Below are 20,237 nucleotides of genomic sequence, written 5' to 3' on the forward strand. Positions count from 1 at the left end.
TTTAGAAAATAAAACTTCAACCGGTCATAACTTTTTTTGTTGTCCTAGAAACACTACCCAGTGTAAATGCAGGCTCTTTTAAATGGCTTCCAACACCACAACTAAACATTTTATCAACTCAGTTCATTTTTTTCCTGGAAGCAGACAAGCCAAGCTTTCTCTGAAGGTCTTTCGTTGTCACACATTCACAACAGAGAATTTTCAATAAATCATTCAAAAACGCCATTCTGCCATAGAGAAGTCTAAAAACTATATAGAAATCCATGAAACTCTCAAAGAGTTAAACGTGAGGGAGTTAGCGTTCATCAAGTAGTTACTTGAAAAGTTAGGGTCAGGATAAGTAACGTAACCCGATAGTACCCTGGTTAAGTTGAACTGTGACTTGTTAGTCTGAAGCAGGAGGTGGCCTCTGGCTAGGATCTATTGGCATCGGACTTATTTTGTCCCACTCCTTCCCCGCATCGCGCTCACCAAGCCTTTGAAGGAGTAGTTTCAGAATATAAATGAATTTATCAAACATGTCCGGAAAAACTTATTTGAAAATGAATGTTATGGCTATGTTTTACTCTTAATATCATATTAAACTGGGTGTTTAGTTATTAAGATTGAAGGTCAATAATTATTCCAACAAAGTGGGAGTTTCAAAGTGAAACAAAGGGGTTAAGACGAAAGTGTTGTGATTTTAGTGTCAGTATGTTTAAAGTTTCAGTTCTATCATTGATCATGTGGTTATGTGAAATTCGTTTTAAAAAAATGATTTGAAGTTACAGACAGGGTATTGTGAGTGTCGTGATGTGTCGAAAAGTGATGCTAGGTGTACATTGATGAAATTGTAAGTAGAAGAAGAATCATTTAGAAGAACGTGAACATGTAATTTGAACCAGTTGTAATCATTTTGGGAACTTTGTGTAATGTTGTCATTTGTTGTTGTTTTTCCTGATGTTTGGTAGGCTGTGATGGAGTCAAAGGGGGGTGTACTACAGTTGAATATGGACTATATGTATTTTTATATATGCCAATCTTGTGATTGTCATAAGGGGGGAGTGTGGAATCGTAAATATAGTCCATATGGCCATAATGCTATATTCTGTCAATAACTACACTATACATTAATAGGTCACTGTTTATTTGGGTCTCTGTGCGAATTTGATGCAGGTTAAGTGGAGTCACATTGTCTGGTCAAAAGTGCTTAGTCTGGGGGCTTTCCTTCATCAGAGGTTCTCATGAAGTACCCTGTGGCTAAAGCTTTGTTCTATACTGTTTGAAGCCGTCTGAGGTGTTGGAGAGATATTTAGTATTCTATTGTCCTTCAGGAACCGTTTGGGACACCAAATGGCTATGTTAATTTTGACTCCACCTCTGAATTCAATTCTGTACTATATCATGTCATGTTGTCAATGTGAAAATCACTAGTGTTAGCTGGCTACGGTCAGTCTGCTGGGAGCTCCCGTGGGCCGACCAAGGCCTACGGGGAAGCTATGCTATTTTTGTCATTCTGGACTCTGTCTTTGATTGAATAAATGGTCAACATGGATCTTCAGTTCATCTCTCTGTCTGCGTTTCTCCGATCCGATCTGATGCTTTGACGAGGTTTTTCACTACTCTACAGTTTTCTCTACTTTACTGAGTTTAGGGTTAATTGGGTGTGACAATACACCACATAAGTACTAAATGTCTCAAGGGGGTTCACAAGTCAAATCAATGACATAGGGCATAGCAGTGGCGGCCATTTTCTGGTTCATGATGATTCATGACCATAACACATTTAATTCTGTGGGGGAAAAAAATAAAAAGGCCCGGGCGGCTAGTGTAGTGGTCCGGGCACCTAGGCTGCTAAGCCAGCCTGACGGCGTGTCGCGGGTTCGACTCCCGATCCCGACAACCTTTGTCACGTGTCACCCCCCCCCATCTCTCTCCCCATTTCCTGTCACCATACTGTGTGTGTACACTATCCAATAAAGGCAGATAAAGTCCAAAAATATATCTTGAAAAAAAGAGAAATACACACACACACACACACACACACACACACACACACACACACACACACACACACACACACACACACACACACACACACACAGAGCTTGATTTTATGCTTAAAATAATTTATATAAATATTTTTGGAAATCTCTATGGGAAAAATGAATGGGGTCTGGAACGATGGAACACGAAAATATCCGCCACTGCTATGCCCTATAAGCAAGTGCAGCCACAAAGCAAAATTATAATTAAATACGTTTGTAAATACATCAAAGATGCAATTATAATCCATCTATAATGGATAAAGCCTTGGAAGAGAGGTCATCAGGTGGTCCAGAACCTTCTTAAAGTGTTTCGACCCTCCTCAACCACACAACACTCTCCAGTTGAACAGATAGAAAAGCCAATTCATTTCAAAACTATCTTACCTTCCGTTTGACAAACTTGTCCCAGTAGTTGTTTGGAAAAGAGCTGGTAAAAAAAAAGAAAAGACAAGTACATTTCAGCTATATTTGTTTAAAAGTGTTTGCTTTGTGTGTGGACTAAATCGTGACTGCAAATATGCTTGGCAAAGATACATGTTTCAATGTTTACTGTTTCAACTGAATGTTCTTAGTCTATCAGGGATATATAACCATGCAACTGAATGTTACCATGTAACTGAATGTCAAAAAGGACACTAAATCACTTTGACTTGTATGTGCTGGGGTCCGCAATGGCCTTATTGGCCTTCACCATTGATTCTTGATCTTTTCTCGATCAGAGCTCACTTGAACATCTCAAAAGCATTTAAAAAGCATGTTATGATCATTCAATTGATGTGTTACAGCATGGATCAAGTTCCTACTTATTGGTATCACAAAGAAAACTAATGTTTTGAAGGTTTTAAAGAAAAATAATAATCAATCAATAGGCCTAATTGAAATCTTTGTGTTTTGTCAATTATTTGGGGGCACACTTGCAATACCCTCACTGCCCAACAATGGTCCCCAGCCCACAGGGTGAAAATCAATGGCCTACACTGTTAGTAGTTTGGGCCCTATCTTGCGTCAGGGGCACTTTATTCGTAATTTGGGGATTTAGCATTGTGTAAGAGGTGTGCCCCCGTACAATTTGCGATCTTGTGCCACGGCCTAAATCCTTAAAACACCTCCACTACCCATGACATTATACATAGGTGTGGTTTGGGTGTTACAATAATTAAACCAATGACCGTGCCACATGCCATTGCCTTTAAGAGATCCATTATCCATTATGCATTATGCACAGTGATATCTTGCCTTTACACTAGGGCCCATGGAAGAGGATGCGTTGCTGCCTTGCAATATATTTATATTTGATACAGAGACTTGTTTTGTGGGTCCAGTAGCTCCTCTATCCTCCACTCCGACCAACACAGTCTCAATACAATAAAGCAGTAAAGCAGCGCTGCAAGTTCGGGAAATCGGATTAATTATCATTGTAATCGTGCACAATGCGCCATGGCGCCGCACAAATCACTAGACACTGCTGATTATAGGAAAATTACAATCACAGAGATTTGTGGAGAATAAGAACGAGACCTCTGAGCTGTGAATGTTCTGCAACATGCGTCAAGCCGAGGCAGCTCCAACTCAGGTCTCAAGAGCACATTATTTTATCAAACGGAATTCGCATTACGGGTGGTTTGAGGAGGCGCTTTCCGTTGTCCTCAACCTGTGTGCATAAGATAGCAATTATAGGGAAAGCGCATCAACACGCCTACAGACACACCTCCACCCGCAAATAAAGGTGTCGGCATAATGTATAGTGGGTATAGCGGCCGCAAGATACCATTTACGCATAGTGGAAGCTCCTAAATGCGTAATTCACGGATAATAGTTCATGCTTGCGGGTAATGCATGGCATACGTTAGAGCCCTCAGTCTCAATAAATCCACAAAACCAAAATCCACAAAACACAGTGCCTCGATAGACTTCTCTTGATATACTGTAGAGGATGTCTTTCATTGTTACTTACGGTGCATTCAGGATCAGTCTGTCCCACTGGCCCTTGATGTCATCATCTTCAGGCTGCTCAGTAATGTACAGACCATCGAACTCCAACTTTCTGGCAAGTTCCTTCTCTCTCTTAAAGATCACCAGTGGAATCTGAGGGAAAACAATGCACTCAAACGAGTGTTCTTAAGACTTATGGTATCATAAGTACATTGTGTACACACTATGACCGTGTTCTGATCATCTAAATGTGATATAATACAATGTAAAAGTTAAAGTGCATTAGCTTCTATACAACAATGCATTACAAGTAAATACTTAACTACAGAACAGTTGCATGTACAGTAAATATAGCATGACATCTTCAGGAACCTTGGCATCATTTTCGTTCAGGCTATGCACCTCGACACGCACATCAAGTCGGTGTCTGAGAATGACATTAGTCTGAGAGGGTACAAATGGGTCCATTTGGTTCCATTTGTACACTCTCAGAGTTAAGGTGCATGGTTCTTGAAATGAAATAGTTTGGGACCCACAGATATTGTAATTTAATTGCACATCAGACGTAAAGTCCACGTGCCAGCTCTGACAGTGTGATAAAAAACTGATCCAGAAAGTCTCAAATGTGATGGAACCGATTCCAGTACCTCAATGTTGGATCCGGTTCCTCGGGTTAAGGATCCCAACCCTATGTGTACAGTTGGTTCAGTATGTTTATATTTTTACAGTGGACAGTGAGCCATAAAAACATAACTAAAGCAACCTTATGTTATTCTACCTTGAGGCAGTTGTAGCCAATGATACAGATGAAGGAGATGACGGTGTGCAGGATTGAGATGAAGGACATGGTGGGCTTCATGTAGCCAGTGCTCTCTTCCAAGTAGAAGTAAACCGGGCCCTCTTCCTCGTCGTCATCATCCCCTCCCTCGTCCATCCAGCCAGAGCCCTCAGCCTCCTCTCCCGAGCCCTCAAATAAACCGGAGCCTTCGAACATCCCGCTTCCCTCAAACATCCCGGAACCTTCCATGATCTCCTCCTCTCCCTCAGGCGGGCTGTCAGAAACCTGTCCAGAGCATATTGATGGGCAGATGAGACGGTGTCCCAGCCAGGACTATAGAACCTACGGGTACTGTATAATTATGCTTGGATGAACAACTAATACATATCCTGCATTAATGACCTAGGTCATTGATTCCCAAAGTGGGGTCCAGGAACACCCACAGGTTCCCAGCGAAATTTGTTAATATAGTGTCACAAATCATATTAAACATAAGCCATATTTTAATACGTTGGCTATTACAGCAGATACAAGCTCACAGTGCATCACAGCAGATCCATAGGAGTTTGTAGATCTGCAACTTTTGAATTTGAATCCTGAACAGTTTTGGATGAGCCTGAGGTTTCCACTTTCACAATGTCAAACATTGTCACCATGCCTGCTTATTTTTCTAGGTGACTAAATAAGGGCATTGTCACAATGCCTCAGTATCGGACACCGAGGGGACCGATACTACCACCGGACTACCACCTCCTCTTCTGCCAAACAAAACTGTAGATTAAACCTACTATTACCTAATACAAATACAACGTATTTTACTATTTTCTATATATCTATCGTGGAGATGTATTTTGTTAATGGCAGGCCTAATAATGTATTGCAATTAATGATGCGAAGCCCGCAGAGCTATAGTTCAGGCAGACAACTCAAAGGAGCAACAATTGACGATCAGCTGATCAGTCACATGCTAACTCCATCTGATTGGGGAGAGGCCATTTAAACCTCCCTGCTCACAGCTCATTATTCTTGCTGCTGCTCTTGTGATAAATATACCATACAGTTGCTCTATCTTTTTTCATTATGGCTTTCGCCTTTATTTTATGGAGGGACAGACAGTAGACTGACAGGAAATGGGGAGAGAGATGGGGGGGAAGACATGCGGTAAAGGGCGTCGGGATCGGGAGTCGAACCCGCGGCACACTACCAGACTGGATTACCAGCCAAGGTGCCTGGACCACTGATCCATGGCCCAGGCCACAGTTGCTCTATCTTGATTATTTCCAGATCTGCACCTTATTATATTGAAATCAGTTTCAGTCACTCACGCGACTGCCCCCTCCCGCCTTCTTCCTTTTATGTAATTTTCAGCAACTCTAGACAGAGATTTGTCTTCATAAAAAGCAGACAGTGTAAAGGACTAGAAAATAAATTCTGAAATCAATGCTTGTAGCTTTCAGGGGGTGGAAGTGAAAGTGTTTTTTTTCTTGTTTTTTCCTTTTTTTGTTACAAGTCCCCGGTGCCTCAATTATCATTGAAACATACCCTCAGTCAGTACAATGTACTGTACAATAAACTAATTCAAATAACGTTAAAAAATAGTTCTTAACCTTGTAGAATAGCAGAACGAAGTTCAGGGCAAATGAGATGAACAGAGCCAGAAAACGGAGGTTGTAGAAGTTTCTTGAGAGGTAGTTCTAAAAAACAAACAAACAATACAAAATGTAATGTCTGTTAGTGAACATTGAGATTGTACTGATGTCACATGAGGGAGTGAGACCACGAGGAAGAGAAACCACCCACCATTAATTTATTCCTCTGGACATCCAGTTCAGTCCAAATTTGAAATCCTTCTTGCTTCTTTGTCTTCTTTTCTTTCTTGGGTGCCACTTTCTTTGGTGCTTCTTCTTGATCTTTGGTCAGAGATTCTTTCTCGGATTTCTCTCCAGCTTCAACACTAAAGAAAACAACCTCGTTAGGCTAATGGGTCCAAACTAATTGACCATAATCACAGTGGCGAACTTAAAATGAAGTCACAGCATACTAATTCAACTGCTGAATCGGATAGCAATCTCAAAACTATGAAAACAACCAGATTCTTACTCTGCCTTCTCTGGTTCTGGAGGTGGTTCCACTACGGCAGGAGGTTCAGGAGGTTTCTGGCTAGCATCAGCATCCTCTGGTTGCTGCAAACAAAGAACAGCATCCGGTTATTACATTCATACAGGACAATGAGGTAGAATGTACATGATGGGGAAATGCACATGATGGTGAAAACTATTCAATGGCAGTGAAGAGAAATCACAACTTCAGGTTTCTTTGAACACAGAAGCTGCAGATAGAGATGATTTGGCAAATATTTTGACATGCTCAAGACAACATAACGTTCTACCAATGTTTCAACATCACTGCATGCAAAGAAGGTACATCCACTTCCTTTGTTTATGCCTGTACCTTTTTCCTCTTCGTTATGGGCGTTCCTTCTGGAGTGGGAGGCTCAATAGTCGCCTCTATTCCCATGTCTCCAAGACCACCTTCAAACCCTGTTCCCCTGCCACCCTCCTTCTCTTGCGAGTCTTCCTCCTCCTCCTCTCCGTCAGTCTCACCAGACTCTGTCACCCCTCCCGCCTCCTGCTCCTCCCCTGTCCTCGGCTCACCCGGCAAGTCGCCGTGCACGTCGTCCTGCGTGGGGTCCGGCATGCTGGCCAGAATCTCCGTCATGGTGATGTTCTTGGCTCCCTCCACCAGGCCACCCCCAAACAGGGTCTGCCAGATGAGCATGAAGATACCTTTGCACACGCTGTACATGAAGTGGAGTATGCCCATCAGGATGGTCCAGAAGAATATGGACAAAGCCACCACGATCTCCTTGATGGTCATCTTCCTCACCCTGCGGTACTGCCTGCGCAGGTTGCGGAAAGTGAAGATGCCGAGGAAGCTCAGCATGCTGTTGATGAAGTCTGCGAAGGCCGAGCTTGATTCGGGCGGCAACTCCTCTCCGTTGCTTTCCTCGTCTCCTCCCCCACCTCCCGGCACTCCCTCCGCTCCACTTTCCACAGGCTCATCGTCTTCCTCCTCTTTTCCGTCTTCTTCTACCTCAGAGATCTGCGAGGCGATGTTCATCTCGAAGATGGTGTCCTCGCAGAAGTTGACGAACATCTCCATCTTTTCCGACTCACCCCCTTCGTTGACCACGTCGAAGATGAACTGCCGTTTGGACTCTCGGACTTGGGGCATCTCCCACTGTTTGCGGTTCACCTCGGAGATCTCAAAGTAGATGCGCTCAATCTTCCTGCTGGCGCCCATTATCTCGATTCTTCCCAGGAAAGGGCGGAAGTAGTTCATCACATTCTCCGCCTGCTGAACAAAGTTCTGCAGCCTAGTGTCGTGGGGCACGTGCTCAGACAGGTTGGTGAGTAGCACCGCAATGTTGAAGCCGATGTCCTTGGCGGGCTCCTGGAAGCGGTTGGCAAACTCATCGTAGTTGATCATGTCGTTTTCATCTGCCTCTGAGCACGACAACAGAAACTGGATCTCGGAAGTGGAGTATTGTTTCTGACTGTCCATAGCCTTCTGGAAGTCCTTCTTGGAGATTAGTCCCCGAGGGTCCGTGACATAGTCACGGAACGCATCAGACACCACAATGTCCTTCAGCTTAAGGAACATGTCAAAGAACTTTAGGATCATCTCCACGTTGCTGGAGGACTCCACCAACATGTCCACCATCTGACGGGCAATGGTACCGTTCACAATATTTCCTGCGCAACACACACAGAAAGTTTAGTACAGTACAGCGGTAGGTTGAAAAATCCCCCTCCACGCATTTACACTTCATCTGCATCACTACTACTGCAGATGATTCTTTGAATTAATATATTTCCACACAGTCTCGATTATTGCCAAATCAATATAACACAAAGCCTTGATTTTTTTCTTCTTAAAAGCTGTCCTAGGAATGAAGTAAATGTGCGACAAATCCTGCAGTACATCAGCAGTATCAAATAATACTCTACCCTCCAACAGGGAAAGCAGCATGACAACCATATCTTTCTGAAGGTCAAGAAGCTCCTTCAGCAGACCAATTTGACTCGAGTCCTATAGCAAGTCAAAGAACACACGGGATATTACAATGATAATAGCTAGTCTTTTTTTGGAAAAGGGATGCACAAAGAACGTTTGGCATTGTAAACAGCTGTCAACACTTATCACACAGAGGGATTTTTGAAATCTGAGGAAATCAAATTTTGTATGAGGTGAAGGTTACATACAAAGGTTTTAAATAATTAAATCATGCTTGTGACTTACAGTATAGCCAACCTGAGAAGCCTGGTATTTGTGCATTTATTTAAAGGACAACTTCAAACATTTGAAATCCATCTTCATATAATTGTTCCACTAATGCTTTTTAACAGTTTCCCAAACAGTTGAGTAAAAATTCCATTTTCTTTTCCTACATTTGAAAAAATAAAAAAATTAATTCAAAAGTAAAGAAAGTAAAAAACTATACATTTTAAAACCAACAAACAAGCAAATCTAATTCTTAATCTTAATTATAATAATTAAGTAGTTGAAAATAGCTGATGCGCTTGTAGATCTGCTATTTTCACTAGTTTGGGTCCCGGGCAAACGTCTCTCTTTTGGGTCTCGACCTGAAATGGCAGGATTTCTGTGTCTTACGCCAGGGCTCCACCGGACGCGTTGCGTTGCGTCTGCGTCGCGTCAAAAAACGCACCGGTTCAATTTTAATGCACGCGTCGCGTCTCCGTCAACGCGGGCAGTGGAGCCACCCTTCATTGATTAAAAAGGGAACATTCCCTGACGGTGACGGAGACGCGACGCTGACGCGCCCGGTGGAGCCCGGCCGTTACGCCAGGGCTCCACCGGACGCGTTGCGTCTCCGTCGCGTGCGTCAAAAAGCGCACCGGTTCAATTTTAATGCACGCGTCACGCAACGCAACGCGGGCAGTGGAGCCACCCTTCATTGATTAAAATGGGAACATTCCCTGACGGTGACGGAGACGCGACGCTGACGCGCCCGGTGGAGCCCTGGTGTTACGGCCGGGCTCCACCGGGCGCGTCAGCGTCGCGTCTCCGTCACCGTCAGGGAATGTTCCCTTTTTAATCAATGAAGGGTGGCTCCACTGCCCGCGTTGACGGAGACGCGACGCGTGCATTCAAATTGAACCGGTGCGTTTTTTGACGCGACGCAGACGCAACGCAACGCGTCCGGTGGAGCCCTGGCGTTAGAGTAGCGATGTGGACAGTTCAGAGAACAGCCTACCATTGACGCCATCTATAGGATGGTTTGGTCATTTCAAACAACATTTTCAATGTATTTATTTGGAATGGCTTGGAATCCCCATCTATGATGTCACTGGTAGGCATGTTTCTCCACTGTCCATCCCACCATTGAGACGCATAGTGAGTAGACGGCATCTTATAACAAGCATTAGTGATTACCAATTATATTATGACGATATGGTTGAAAATAGGTGAAGTGTTCCTTTAATAATTACAATATATTATCATGCTAGACGATTCAGACGTTTAACAACCATTCTTCACCCAGTAGGACTTATTTAACAAATGTAATTAAAAAACATTATGTATTTTATAATACATAATAAAGACCTTATAATCACAAAAATGTTATGTATTGTACTGTACTGTACATTGTGATGTACAGAATGGCATGGCAAGACTGGCATAGATGTTGCAATACAGTTGGCATTAAATACTGTACACTGTATCAGTACACAAAATTACTATGACACTTTTCAATAGCAGTTCTACAGTATATCAGTGCAATGTGAAGGCACTTTAATCATATTCACCAAAGGATGTGAATGATCGGTATTATTTTTCTTGAATGCAGTTCAATGTTCAATGGAGTTTGAAGAAATAAAAACGACATCATTGCCCTCGAGATCAGACAAATCGTTGCTGTCGGGCAGAAACCTCCACATTTCAACTTTTTATGTATTCGTATTTCGTAAATCAATGCCCTACTTCATCATACAAGTGTCGCACAAAAGTAGTGAAAATAGATCTAAAAGCTCAAAACACCTTGCGATGTGAGGCATTGTGAGCTGGTAAATCAGCTATTTCCACTATTTTACAAAAAATAATAATAATAATAATAAAAAAGTAAAAGGTTTTGGACATACAAGGTTTCCACCCGACAGCAATGACATCATTTAATATTATTCTACACCTTAGAAGTGTTGCAAGGTGCATTGTATCCAACTGTAAGTTGGAATTAGTCAGAATTAGTCTGAAAACACACACCACAAATGAAACGACTTCAAGCATCTTCCCTCAGGTTACTTATTAATGATATGAAAGAGGGAGAGTCAACAACATCATTCTTACAACTGTTAAATATGGGCACACTGAATGAGTGTAACATTAAAACATATATTCCAACACTGGAGGTTAAAGGTAAGGCAACAGATAAGCGACAACTTCTGATATTTGCATTTTTCTTTTTCGGATAATTATATGGAAATTATTAAAAATGTATTAAGTGTTAAATTATGTGCAAAAATGCAATTGTGCAGTGACGACATCACAAGTGGAGGAAGTAGCTATATTGTCAGTACTTTGAGTACAACATTTGCCTAAAAATGTACACTACACTGTACATTAATAGCATTTCTCGGCTGTAAAAGGTTACATTAAATGTATATGGAATGGATGATATAAGTATCCTTGTGTTTGTTAATTTTGTTTATAGATGAATTCGCAGACTATTAAGCGATAATTAAGAGCCATTTGACACTGCAGTTATGAATGCGCTCAGGGCAGCGCTCTGCGGATTCGTCTTATAGGGAGTGTGAGAGTGAGTTTACCAGGGTGGACTGTTTCCACTTGTGACATCACAAGTGGAAACAGTCTTGTTTTTCCACATTATTTGAATATCCAGAATCTTTTATTATCTGTTGCCCTGCCTTTAAAGAGCAGATCCTTTTCTCAGAAGATCTTGTAATCACGTGCATGTATGCATAAGGAATTGGTTCATATGGTGATATGGTAACAGTGGTCAATGTAGGAATGTCCTGATATAACCTTTTATAATGTGATGAAAAATGTTTTCTGTTGTTCACTGAACCCTATCCATACTGTATGTAAATATGTATAGATTTGTGATTGTTCAAGCATTCTCATTACAACTTAAAAAGGCAAATGAGTAACAAAACAAACTGAGAAAAGAATCTGAAGTTGAAGTACAGCCAGTAAACAGTAACACCATATCACGTCAATAGATAAATAAAATGAATACCTACTTTACCCTTCATTGACCATGTGAAAGACAGTTTAAATAAATATGTAAATATATATCATAAGATTTTGTGAACAGGTCAAAAATAAAACACTATTACATTTCAAAATACGTTTTATCTTCTTTCTTCCAGTATTGCATTCGTTTTCTTACATCATCTAATAATATTGTAATTCCATTTAATATACAACACACCAGAACATCACATTTTACTATTCAGAATAAAGGCTTACTTTGGAATACAGGGAGAATGTGGTAAGAGTGGTATTATTCAAATTATATTATAACTTAGGAGCAAAGTTCAGGGAAGAAGCAGGGACAACTGCTTCAACATGGTGATAATAACACCATGTTCAGTTTTCCTAATAATGTGGGACATAGTATGTGATGTCCCTCATTATCACTTTTATAAATACAATTAGCCTACTTTTTCTGAGGATGTGTACTGTATTCAAATTTGTTTATTCGTCTATTTTTAGTATTTACTATGCTACAATTATATTTTTTACTCCAATACATTGGCATTCTAATCCAGTAAAACAAATCCCTTTGAAAAGAAAATAGTGCCCAAGTTATTAATGCCGTCAGCATAGACAGGGATCAATTTGCTTTGCAGACTGCAGATCCAGTCTAGAGCCTACCTAGTCCAAACATTCGGTTTCCGGTCTGTGACACAGTGCTATTGTTCCAAGCAAAATGTAACATTGAACCTGGGAAGTTTTTTCAAGTACTCCTTGGAATACTTTGTTTGGTATGTCAATGTTTTATTTCAACTCGTAGCAACCGTTGAAACTAGGCTACTCAATTTGACATTCATGTTACAATAACACTGCTGCACAAACCGGATACAGACTTTTTAGAGTAAGCAGGCTCTAGGCCGGATCACACTGGTTAATTCAGAATAGAAACCAGCCAGGTACTGCCAGAAAGCCTGGTGACGCGGCAAGGTTACAGTCAGCGCGTTCAGCCTGGCCAGTCAGTATGTTACCAAGCTACCAAGGAAGATGACAGCAGCAGATGCAACAATCATCACCCATGGCCATATCTAAGATATACTGTACCGTATGGTCAGACTCATTGAAGGGAGGAGGATTTCTTACGGGCTGAAATGTTCTCTTTGTCTGCCATGAGGGAATGACATTTTAAAAATTCTCAAATTTGCCCTCAAATTTGACATTTTCATCTGTAAAACGGTACTATACAGAATAAAGTTAATTTAACAGCATTTACCTTTACTGGTTGCATTAATTATTTAGATAATTACTTTTGATACTAAAGAGGTAATTTCAGATAATTTAAGTTACTTTTTAAGGTCATTAAAGTTACTTTTACTCAAGTAGTATTCTACTCCACCACTGGTTCAAGGGTATTTGGTGAATTTAGTCCTATTTTATTTGTCCCATACACACCTATAGTGCTTGAATTCACAGATAATATTAGCTCCAAAGTCAGCCGAAAGGTTGAAATGATGAGCTCACGTTTACAGTGTTTATTGAGAATTCTAAACAGGGTATGTCAAATTGCTAAAAGAAAAGAGAAAAAGAGCCATTTGTAGGCTCCACAGGGTGGTTGAGAGATTACGTACATTACATTCATTCAAATGAGATGTAAATTCATGACATGTTGGCCACAGCCACACACACTTTCTCTAATCAGGAAATCACTAAATCCTTATTTTTTTTAAATATAGTAAATGATTATTTAAATTTTTTAATTTCCTGAAAAGTAACTGTTTTCCAGTCTTCCACCCGACAGCGACGACCCGACAGGTCTCAGACTGGCACTTTTGGATCTATTTTGACATACCCTGTTTGGAATGTGTGTTAGCAACTGGTTATCTGCAGGTACAGCTACATACCGTAAGGCAATGGTTCGCAAACCTTGTGTAATCGCTGGCATATTTTTATTTCGAACAATCAAGGACCACCCCACTTCCCCACCACCGTAAGAGACATACTGTATATAGCGTAGGCCTAAAATCACCAAACCTACCCTAACCTATATAATACGCAATCAGTAGTTGAAGGGGTACACTTACTGTACAAACCAGATAATAATTGTATGCATGTGCGTGATGTCCGTGTGCACATGCAGAATATTGAGTGGGTAAATGAATGATTTCTCCACATTTCCATGACCTCATACTCATAGCACATACTGTAACAAGAGGTGTTTATGCATCAAACGTGATTTCCTCAGTCATTCCAGACTACAAACTACTACTACTATTACTACTGTACATGATCAAACGTGACACATGTCTCGCTTATGAGTTAATATTATGTTTACACAACACAACTGTTGCACATATCATTTTTAATGCAAAATCAATATTTTCTAAAAGATGCACAACATATCCTATAGAGTGGAGAAGTCACATGGTGGTCCCGGAAGCATTTTGTCCATTTTGTTTATACAGTGCAGTATTTAACATACAGATTTTAATATTTACTGGGATTAACATGGTTCCACACATTTGATCCATCCTGTAATTTAAGTGATACATACATTGGATATAGTATATCAAAGGTTAAAAATATTAAAAATATAATTATAATTTATATAATTTTACTTAGCAGATACTGCCGTTATGTAATCGTTTCTATTGATTTGTAAATCCAGGACCAACTGAATGTGTAAAACCACTTTAAAACCAGCCCATAATGAAATCTGTGAAAAATGAATTGTCAAAACACCTGTGAGCACAGGAAGAAACCATGTGTCTTAGCTCTTAGCTCTATGCACAACTGCAGGCTGGTGAGTATTTTGTGAACAGTGTGCGTGCATATTGGCAGCCACTAAGACAAAATGTTTGAGCATGTTCAATGGACTTATGGCTAGCAAAAATACACATGAAATTTCCTCATGCATGTGTAATAAAACATATATCTATTATTTACAGTATGGTGTGAATGCTGTATATTTATTTAATTAACCAGATAAACCTTACAGTATATACACTTCATTGACCAGACTCCACTGGCCAATACTAGGCCCCCTCCTTTCCCTCCAAACACCCAAATCTCTGTAGTGCTCACAATTTGTGAGCTTGTAGATCGGCAAATTTCGGGCGAATGCTCTACATATTAAGGAAACACCAACATTAACACTTTCCTGTGGTCTCGCTTTACTCATTCCACAGAAGCAAATGCAGAATCTCCCACAAAAGTTCAGAAAAAGGCCTCACAAGTATGTTATGGCAAGGATTCTCAGATTATGAATTAGGGGTTCCCGCCCCTTGCTAAATAGTTTAAACAAAAAAAAGGAAAATAATTAATATGGCCAACCTACACAACGCATCACAGCGCACCATGTTGTGAGCTGTTAATTGGCTATTATTTCGTGGCGTTATTTAAGATTTATTTCATTATGTTTTTGACAATTATGATAAGGTTACCAGATAGAAACGGTTAAACTGCCACAATAATCGAAGAATGCAAATTAAATTAACTTGGATGGATGGATGGATGGAAATTAAATTAAGCATTTAAATCAAAGAAATGAAACATACATATACTGTACATATATGATTGCTTATTATAAATAACTAATAATCATTCAGTCATTAACTAAGGCATGTCATGATGATGTTTGTGTTTCCTTAATATTGTTCACAGCAGTCAGTCAGTTGACAGTTGAGAAAGGGTGTGGTTTAATGAGCTCGTACCTGTGCCAGCTTCATCATCATGTGAGCAAAGACATGGAGGAAGCCCACCACAGCGTCCCACAGCCTGCTGTGGGTCAGAGACTGCTGGTTCCCTGTGCACGGGCCCTGCGCACAAGTGTTACAATTTAGGCATTTATAAAATGCTAGTAATCCAGAGCGATTTAAAGTAAGCAATAGATTTACAATAAACATTATAGGAAGATAGATCAATAATGACCTGACATCTGTATCTCTACTTAATCTCTACTATCAAAATTACACATTATAGCCTTTTCATGCGCCTGCAAGGTCGTCTAGGCTAGGGCAAGTGCTGCAGCAAGTGCTACAGGCAAAAAGTAGAGTCTGAACAGGTGAGTTTTCAGACGACAGGACCCCCAGTTTGATTAGGCCAGTGGTTCTTCAAACTATTTCATTTCAAGGACCCGTAGCGGTCCATTTGGTTCCATTCCATTCCATTTTGCACTGCATTGGGCCGTGGACCACCATTTGATTATTACTTGTGCAAGCAGAGCGCGCAAGTAATAGTTTTCGTCCATGTCGCCGTTTGATGCGTATGCACCGTGCCAGCGTATTACGTAATGACTACTTGTGCTTGATATGGCAGTGGTGTCAGATTACATACATGTATACATACTGTAGGGGCATTACCTTTAATCCTCCCGACACTAAAACATATCGTCATTACGTCACCATCGAAAACCAATTACACCCTGGCATTGGGTCCTTTAATCCACATCTTTATTACGTCATCATTGAGAGCTAGTTATACCAGTTATACCCTGACGTCATACGGTATGCTGCTACGATACATACGCATCAAACGGGGCGCAAAGTAACCACAGTATACCGCTAATCAACTTACAAATTACATATACATATAGGCATTTCCTTTCCACCTTTCACCTTTCCTTTAATCCACCCGACACTGATTGACATATACGTCACCACCGAAAGCCGATTAATCCACATCTTTATTATGTCATCATTGAGAGCTAGTTATACCAGTTATACCTGACGTCATATGCTGCTACGATACATATGCATCAAACGGGGCTCAGAGTAACCACAGTATACCGCTAATCAACTTACAAATTACATATACATATGTATACATACAGGGTATACATACATATACATAGGTGTGATTGGGACCCCAAATCACACCTTAGAAAGCATGAGTGTCTATTTCAAACAAAGTGTTTTTTGACTGGGGGGTCATATTTTGACAGCAGGAATTGCCTGTCATAATTTGACCCCCCAGTATTAGGATGTATTAGGATGTTGATATTCATTCATCAGTCAAATAGAGGCATTTCCTTTAATCCACCCGACACTGATCGACATATACGTCACCATCGAAAGCCGTCTCTTAGTTACCATACTTAACAATACTACTTTTTTACCTCCAAAAACTAGGTACGTAGCAAATAGCTAAACCTAATAATTCAATATTTCAAACGTTCTTTCACAGAGAAGCTGATATTTGACAGTTTGTAGCGGTCGACAGTAGTTGCGCGCTCTGCTTGCGCACTAGTACAGTAGGCCATTTATGGCCTACTTGTGTGCAACAAGCAAGTAGGCACTCGACAGAGTGCAGTTCTGGTTATTATTATTTTCTTCTTCTTCTGTACAAAGTCCTCAGCATTAATGTTACTCTGAGAGTATTCAGTAGTCGGGGCTATCAATCAATACATCATGGGCGCAATAAGTGAACGTCAAACCATGCATATTATATTGCAGTGCAGACAGTGGTGCACCAGCTTTTGTGGATCAAATGGCATTCATGGCTCACCCAAAACATTCTCAAATATTATTATTTTTTAAAATCAGATTTCTTTTTCAAACTCAATTTACCTGAATGTACTCAGTCAGACTGTTGAAAATCTGTTTTGCGACCGTCATTGCTTTAGAGAAATTCTTCTTCCCTGGGTCATCGATGATGTCTTTGCCAGAGTAGTACCAGTAAAAATCACTGATGGACTCCTGTTGCATGCACAAAAAAAGGAGCCGTATGAAAATGACATGAGGTTGTGGCATATTTTACACTGCCAAAAGATGCACATAACATAATGCAAACTGGACTTGCATGCACATTTATACAAATGTACAGTGTGCCTACTGTAATAACCAGAGTGTCAGAGTTTACAGCACCTGTAATCGAAGCAGGTAGTCTACTGTGCAGATGATGACGTTGATGGTAGTGGTACAGGCAGTCTGTGTGCGAAGGTAGTTCTGAAAATCTGCAATAGAGACCAATGTGAAGGGTTGCGAACAGTAACATTTGATTACTGCACATTTTTCTACTGCGAACACTGAACAGCGACATTTGATCACATAATATGATTCCTGTATGCCTTTTAATTTCTACTGTAAAAGGCAACATTTGACTCCTGTACGCTTTCTATCTTGTAAAGCGACATTTGACTCATCTACAGTATGTTTTATACCATACTAAGCTCGGTTTGAAGCTCATTCCTCGGGTTCGAGGTGTGATTGACTCTCACCGTTATTGTGTCCCTCACAAAGCAGCTGCAGGAACCGGAAGAGGTCACACGTGAACTCATCATCCGCCATGACCTTCTCACCTAAACGGAATGGAAAACATCAAAGTACCGTGCCAAAACGACAGTACGGTCGAAATTAGAAGCATACACTGTGAAATCTTTAGTGTTAATTTAACCCTGAGAGTGTACAAATATAACCAAATGGTGATTTGGTTACATTTGTACAAATGGTAAATTAACACAGAATGTGACTGTGTGCATCCAACGATGAACAGGCAAGTGCAAGTTTAGGGTTCCAAATCATAAAGAGTTGGCTTGCAGCAAGGTATAAAACGCAATGCATTCTCACAACAGGCAAAACAGACTAAAAACAGAGAATACTAAAACAAGACATTTAAGACACATGAAACACTGAAGCAGGGCAGCTCATATATGTGTAAACTTTAAACGTACACATTTGATTGAAGCGGCAGGTTTATTTATTAATCATCAATAGAGTGAACATAATGGTAAACACACATCCATACTACATACCTGTACTGTAGACTTTTATGACATCATTACTGGTTTTGCTCTGAATAAATAACAATTGTGTGCTGTTGCTATTCCTCTGTACTATGGTGTTAAGATGCTCCTCAGAGATATAGTGGAGTAGAAGTAAAAGTATTGAAAATTGGAAATACTCCACTAAAGTAAAAATACCTCTAAATTGTACTTAGTTACACGCTTCATACCATTCACTCCGATTTGAAACTTGGAATTTGCTCTGGATAATAAGAGCATTTGCTAAATGCCTAGAATAGATTGTCTTTGTAATTTGTAAATACAATTCGCAAAGAAAGTTGTTAATCAAGTAGAAACAGTACTGTATTAAAACAGACATAATACACCGATATCAACATGTAAAAATACAAGGGACAATACTACAAGACAGGAGGTGACAAAACAACAGTTATAACAGACACACAGACAAGCCATGCAGGCAGCACAGACCTCCACTCCTCTAGTGAGACACAATGAAGAGGCAGACGGGTTGGGGCAATGTCCAAGGAGGCATTCATTGGAAGTTAAAGAATGAGATGTGTGTGCTACACCCGAAGGAAATATATGACAATGGATCCCTGGAATTGATTCTTCATTGATCCTTCATCTATTGTTGAGATGAGGTTATTATATGGCGATATGAGCGGAGGACACAAATCACAATGTGTGATTGTGCAGCAAAACACACGTTGCCAACATACTGATGTTGGCAACCATGTTTAGTGATGATGAGAATGGATGGAGGACTGAAAATATGTTTAAAGTTATTTGAAATATGTTTGTCAGATGAATGAATGCAGAAATGTATCATTTGTCATAATAGAGTCAAAAGTTAGTGGTGTCGGCAGCTATTTTTAATATATTTTGTAACATTACAGTGGAACTACTTGCAGGTGCAGTAGTTTGTGAGTGCAATATTTTAAATCATTAATAAACAGTGACACCTATGTTTTCCCCCTCCGATTACAGCTGACAACATACATGGGGCTGCCATGAAGACTTTTTGTATATTTCAAATTGTCTATAAAATACATTATTTTTTAACATGGACAGTGGCAACCAATCCCCTCTTGGTGGAATCTCAGCATAAGAAAAAAAGGAGATGAAATGACAGGGGGGACAGTGGAGAGAAAGAGGAAGAAAAAGAAGAGAAAGGTAAATAGACAGATGGACAGAAATGTAATTTACCCCGATCTTTGTCTGATGGCCATGAAAGGAAGGACAAGGGAAGAGGAGGAGTAGGAGGAGTAGGAGGAGGAGGCAGTGATCGTGGGGAGGGGAGAGAGGGTGATCAGTGTGTTGACAACAGTAGAGGACTAGGACATGGGAAGGGTGAAGATTAAACACAGTGAATGAGTGTAAATTCAACTCCGAACAGGGTAAATTTTTGTCAACTTTCGGAGTTCAATTGATGCTCCGGATTTCACCGTGCAGGTACAAAATAAAAAATGCACTATGGGTCAAATGCCGATCTGGAAAAGACCAATTAGAAATTCAACTAGCAACA

General features: G+C 40.4%; 1 protein-coding gene across 3 annotated transcripts in view; it reads right to left on the bottom strand.

The window, feature by feature from the left end:
* Positions 1-20,237, bottom strand: part of LOC306927516 (ryanodine receptor 1-like) — a 128,094-nt gene that overhangs the window by 11,245 nt on the left and 96,612 nt on the right. For 2 of the 3 annotated variants that reach the window (XM_079507277.1, XM_079507276.1), the window contains exons 86-98: positions 18,188-18,268; positions 17,835-17,923; positions 17,538-17,666; positions 15,684-15,788; positions 13,078-13,137; positions 8,748-8,829; positions 7,189-8,492; positions 6,838-6,920; positions 6,538-6,691; positions 6,345-6,431; positions 4,738-5,022; positions 3,982-4,112; positions 2,412-2,454 (exon numbers count right to left, since the gene is read on the bottom strand). In XM_079507277.1, the coding sequence (XP_079363403.1) occupies positions 2,412-2,454; positions 3,982-4,112; positions 4,738-5,022; positions 6,345-6,431; positions 6,538-6,691; positions 6,838-6,920; positions 7,189-8,492; positions 8,748-8,829; positions 13,078-13,137; positions 15,684-15,788; positions 17,538-17,666; positions 17,835-17,923; positions 18,188-18,268 (2,633 nt within the window). Of the gene's footprint in view, positions 1-2,411; positions 2,455-3,981; positions 4,113-4,737; positions 5,023-6,344; positions 6,432-6,537; positions 6,692-6,837; positions 6,921-7,188; positions 8,493-8,747; positions 8,830-13,077; positions 13,138-15,683; positions 15,789-17,537; positions 17,667-17,834; positions 17,924-18,187; positions 18,269-19,918; positions 19,931-20,237 lie in introns of all 3 variants that reach the window. The other variant, XM_079507275.1, reaches the window with a different exon arrangement.

Source organism: Electrona antarctica, assembly GCF_951216825.1.
Source record: "Electrona antarctica genome assembly, chromosome: 8".
Classification (NCBI taxonomy): Eukaryota; Metazoa; Chordata; class Actinopteri; order Myctophiformes; family Myctophidae; genus Electrona; species Electrona antarctica.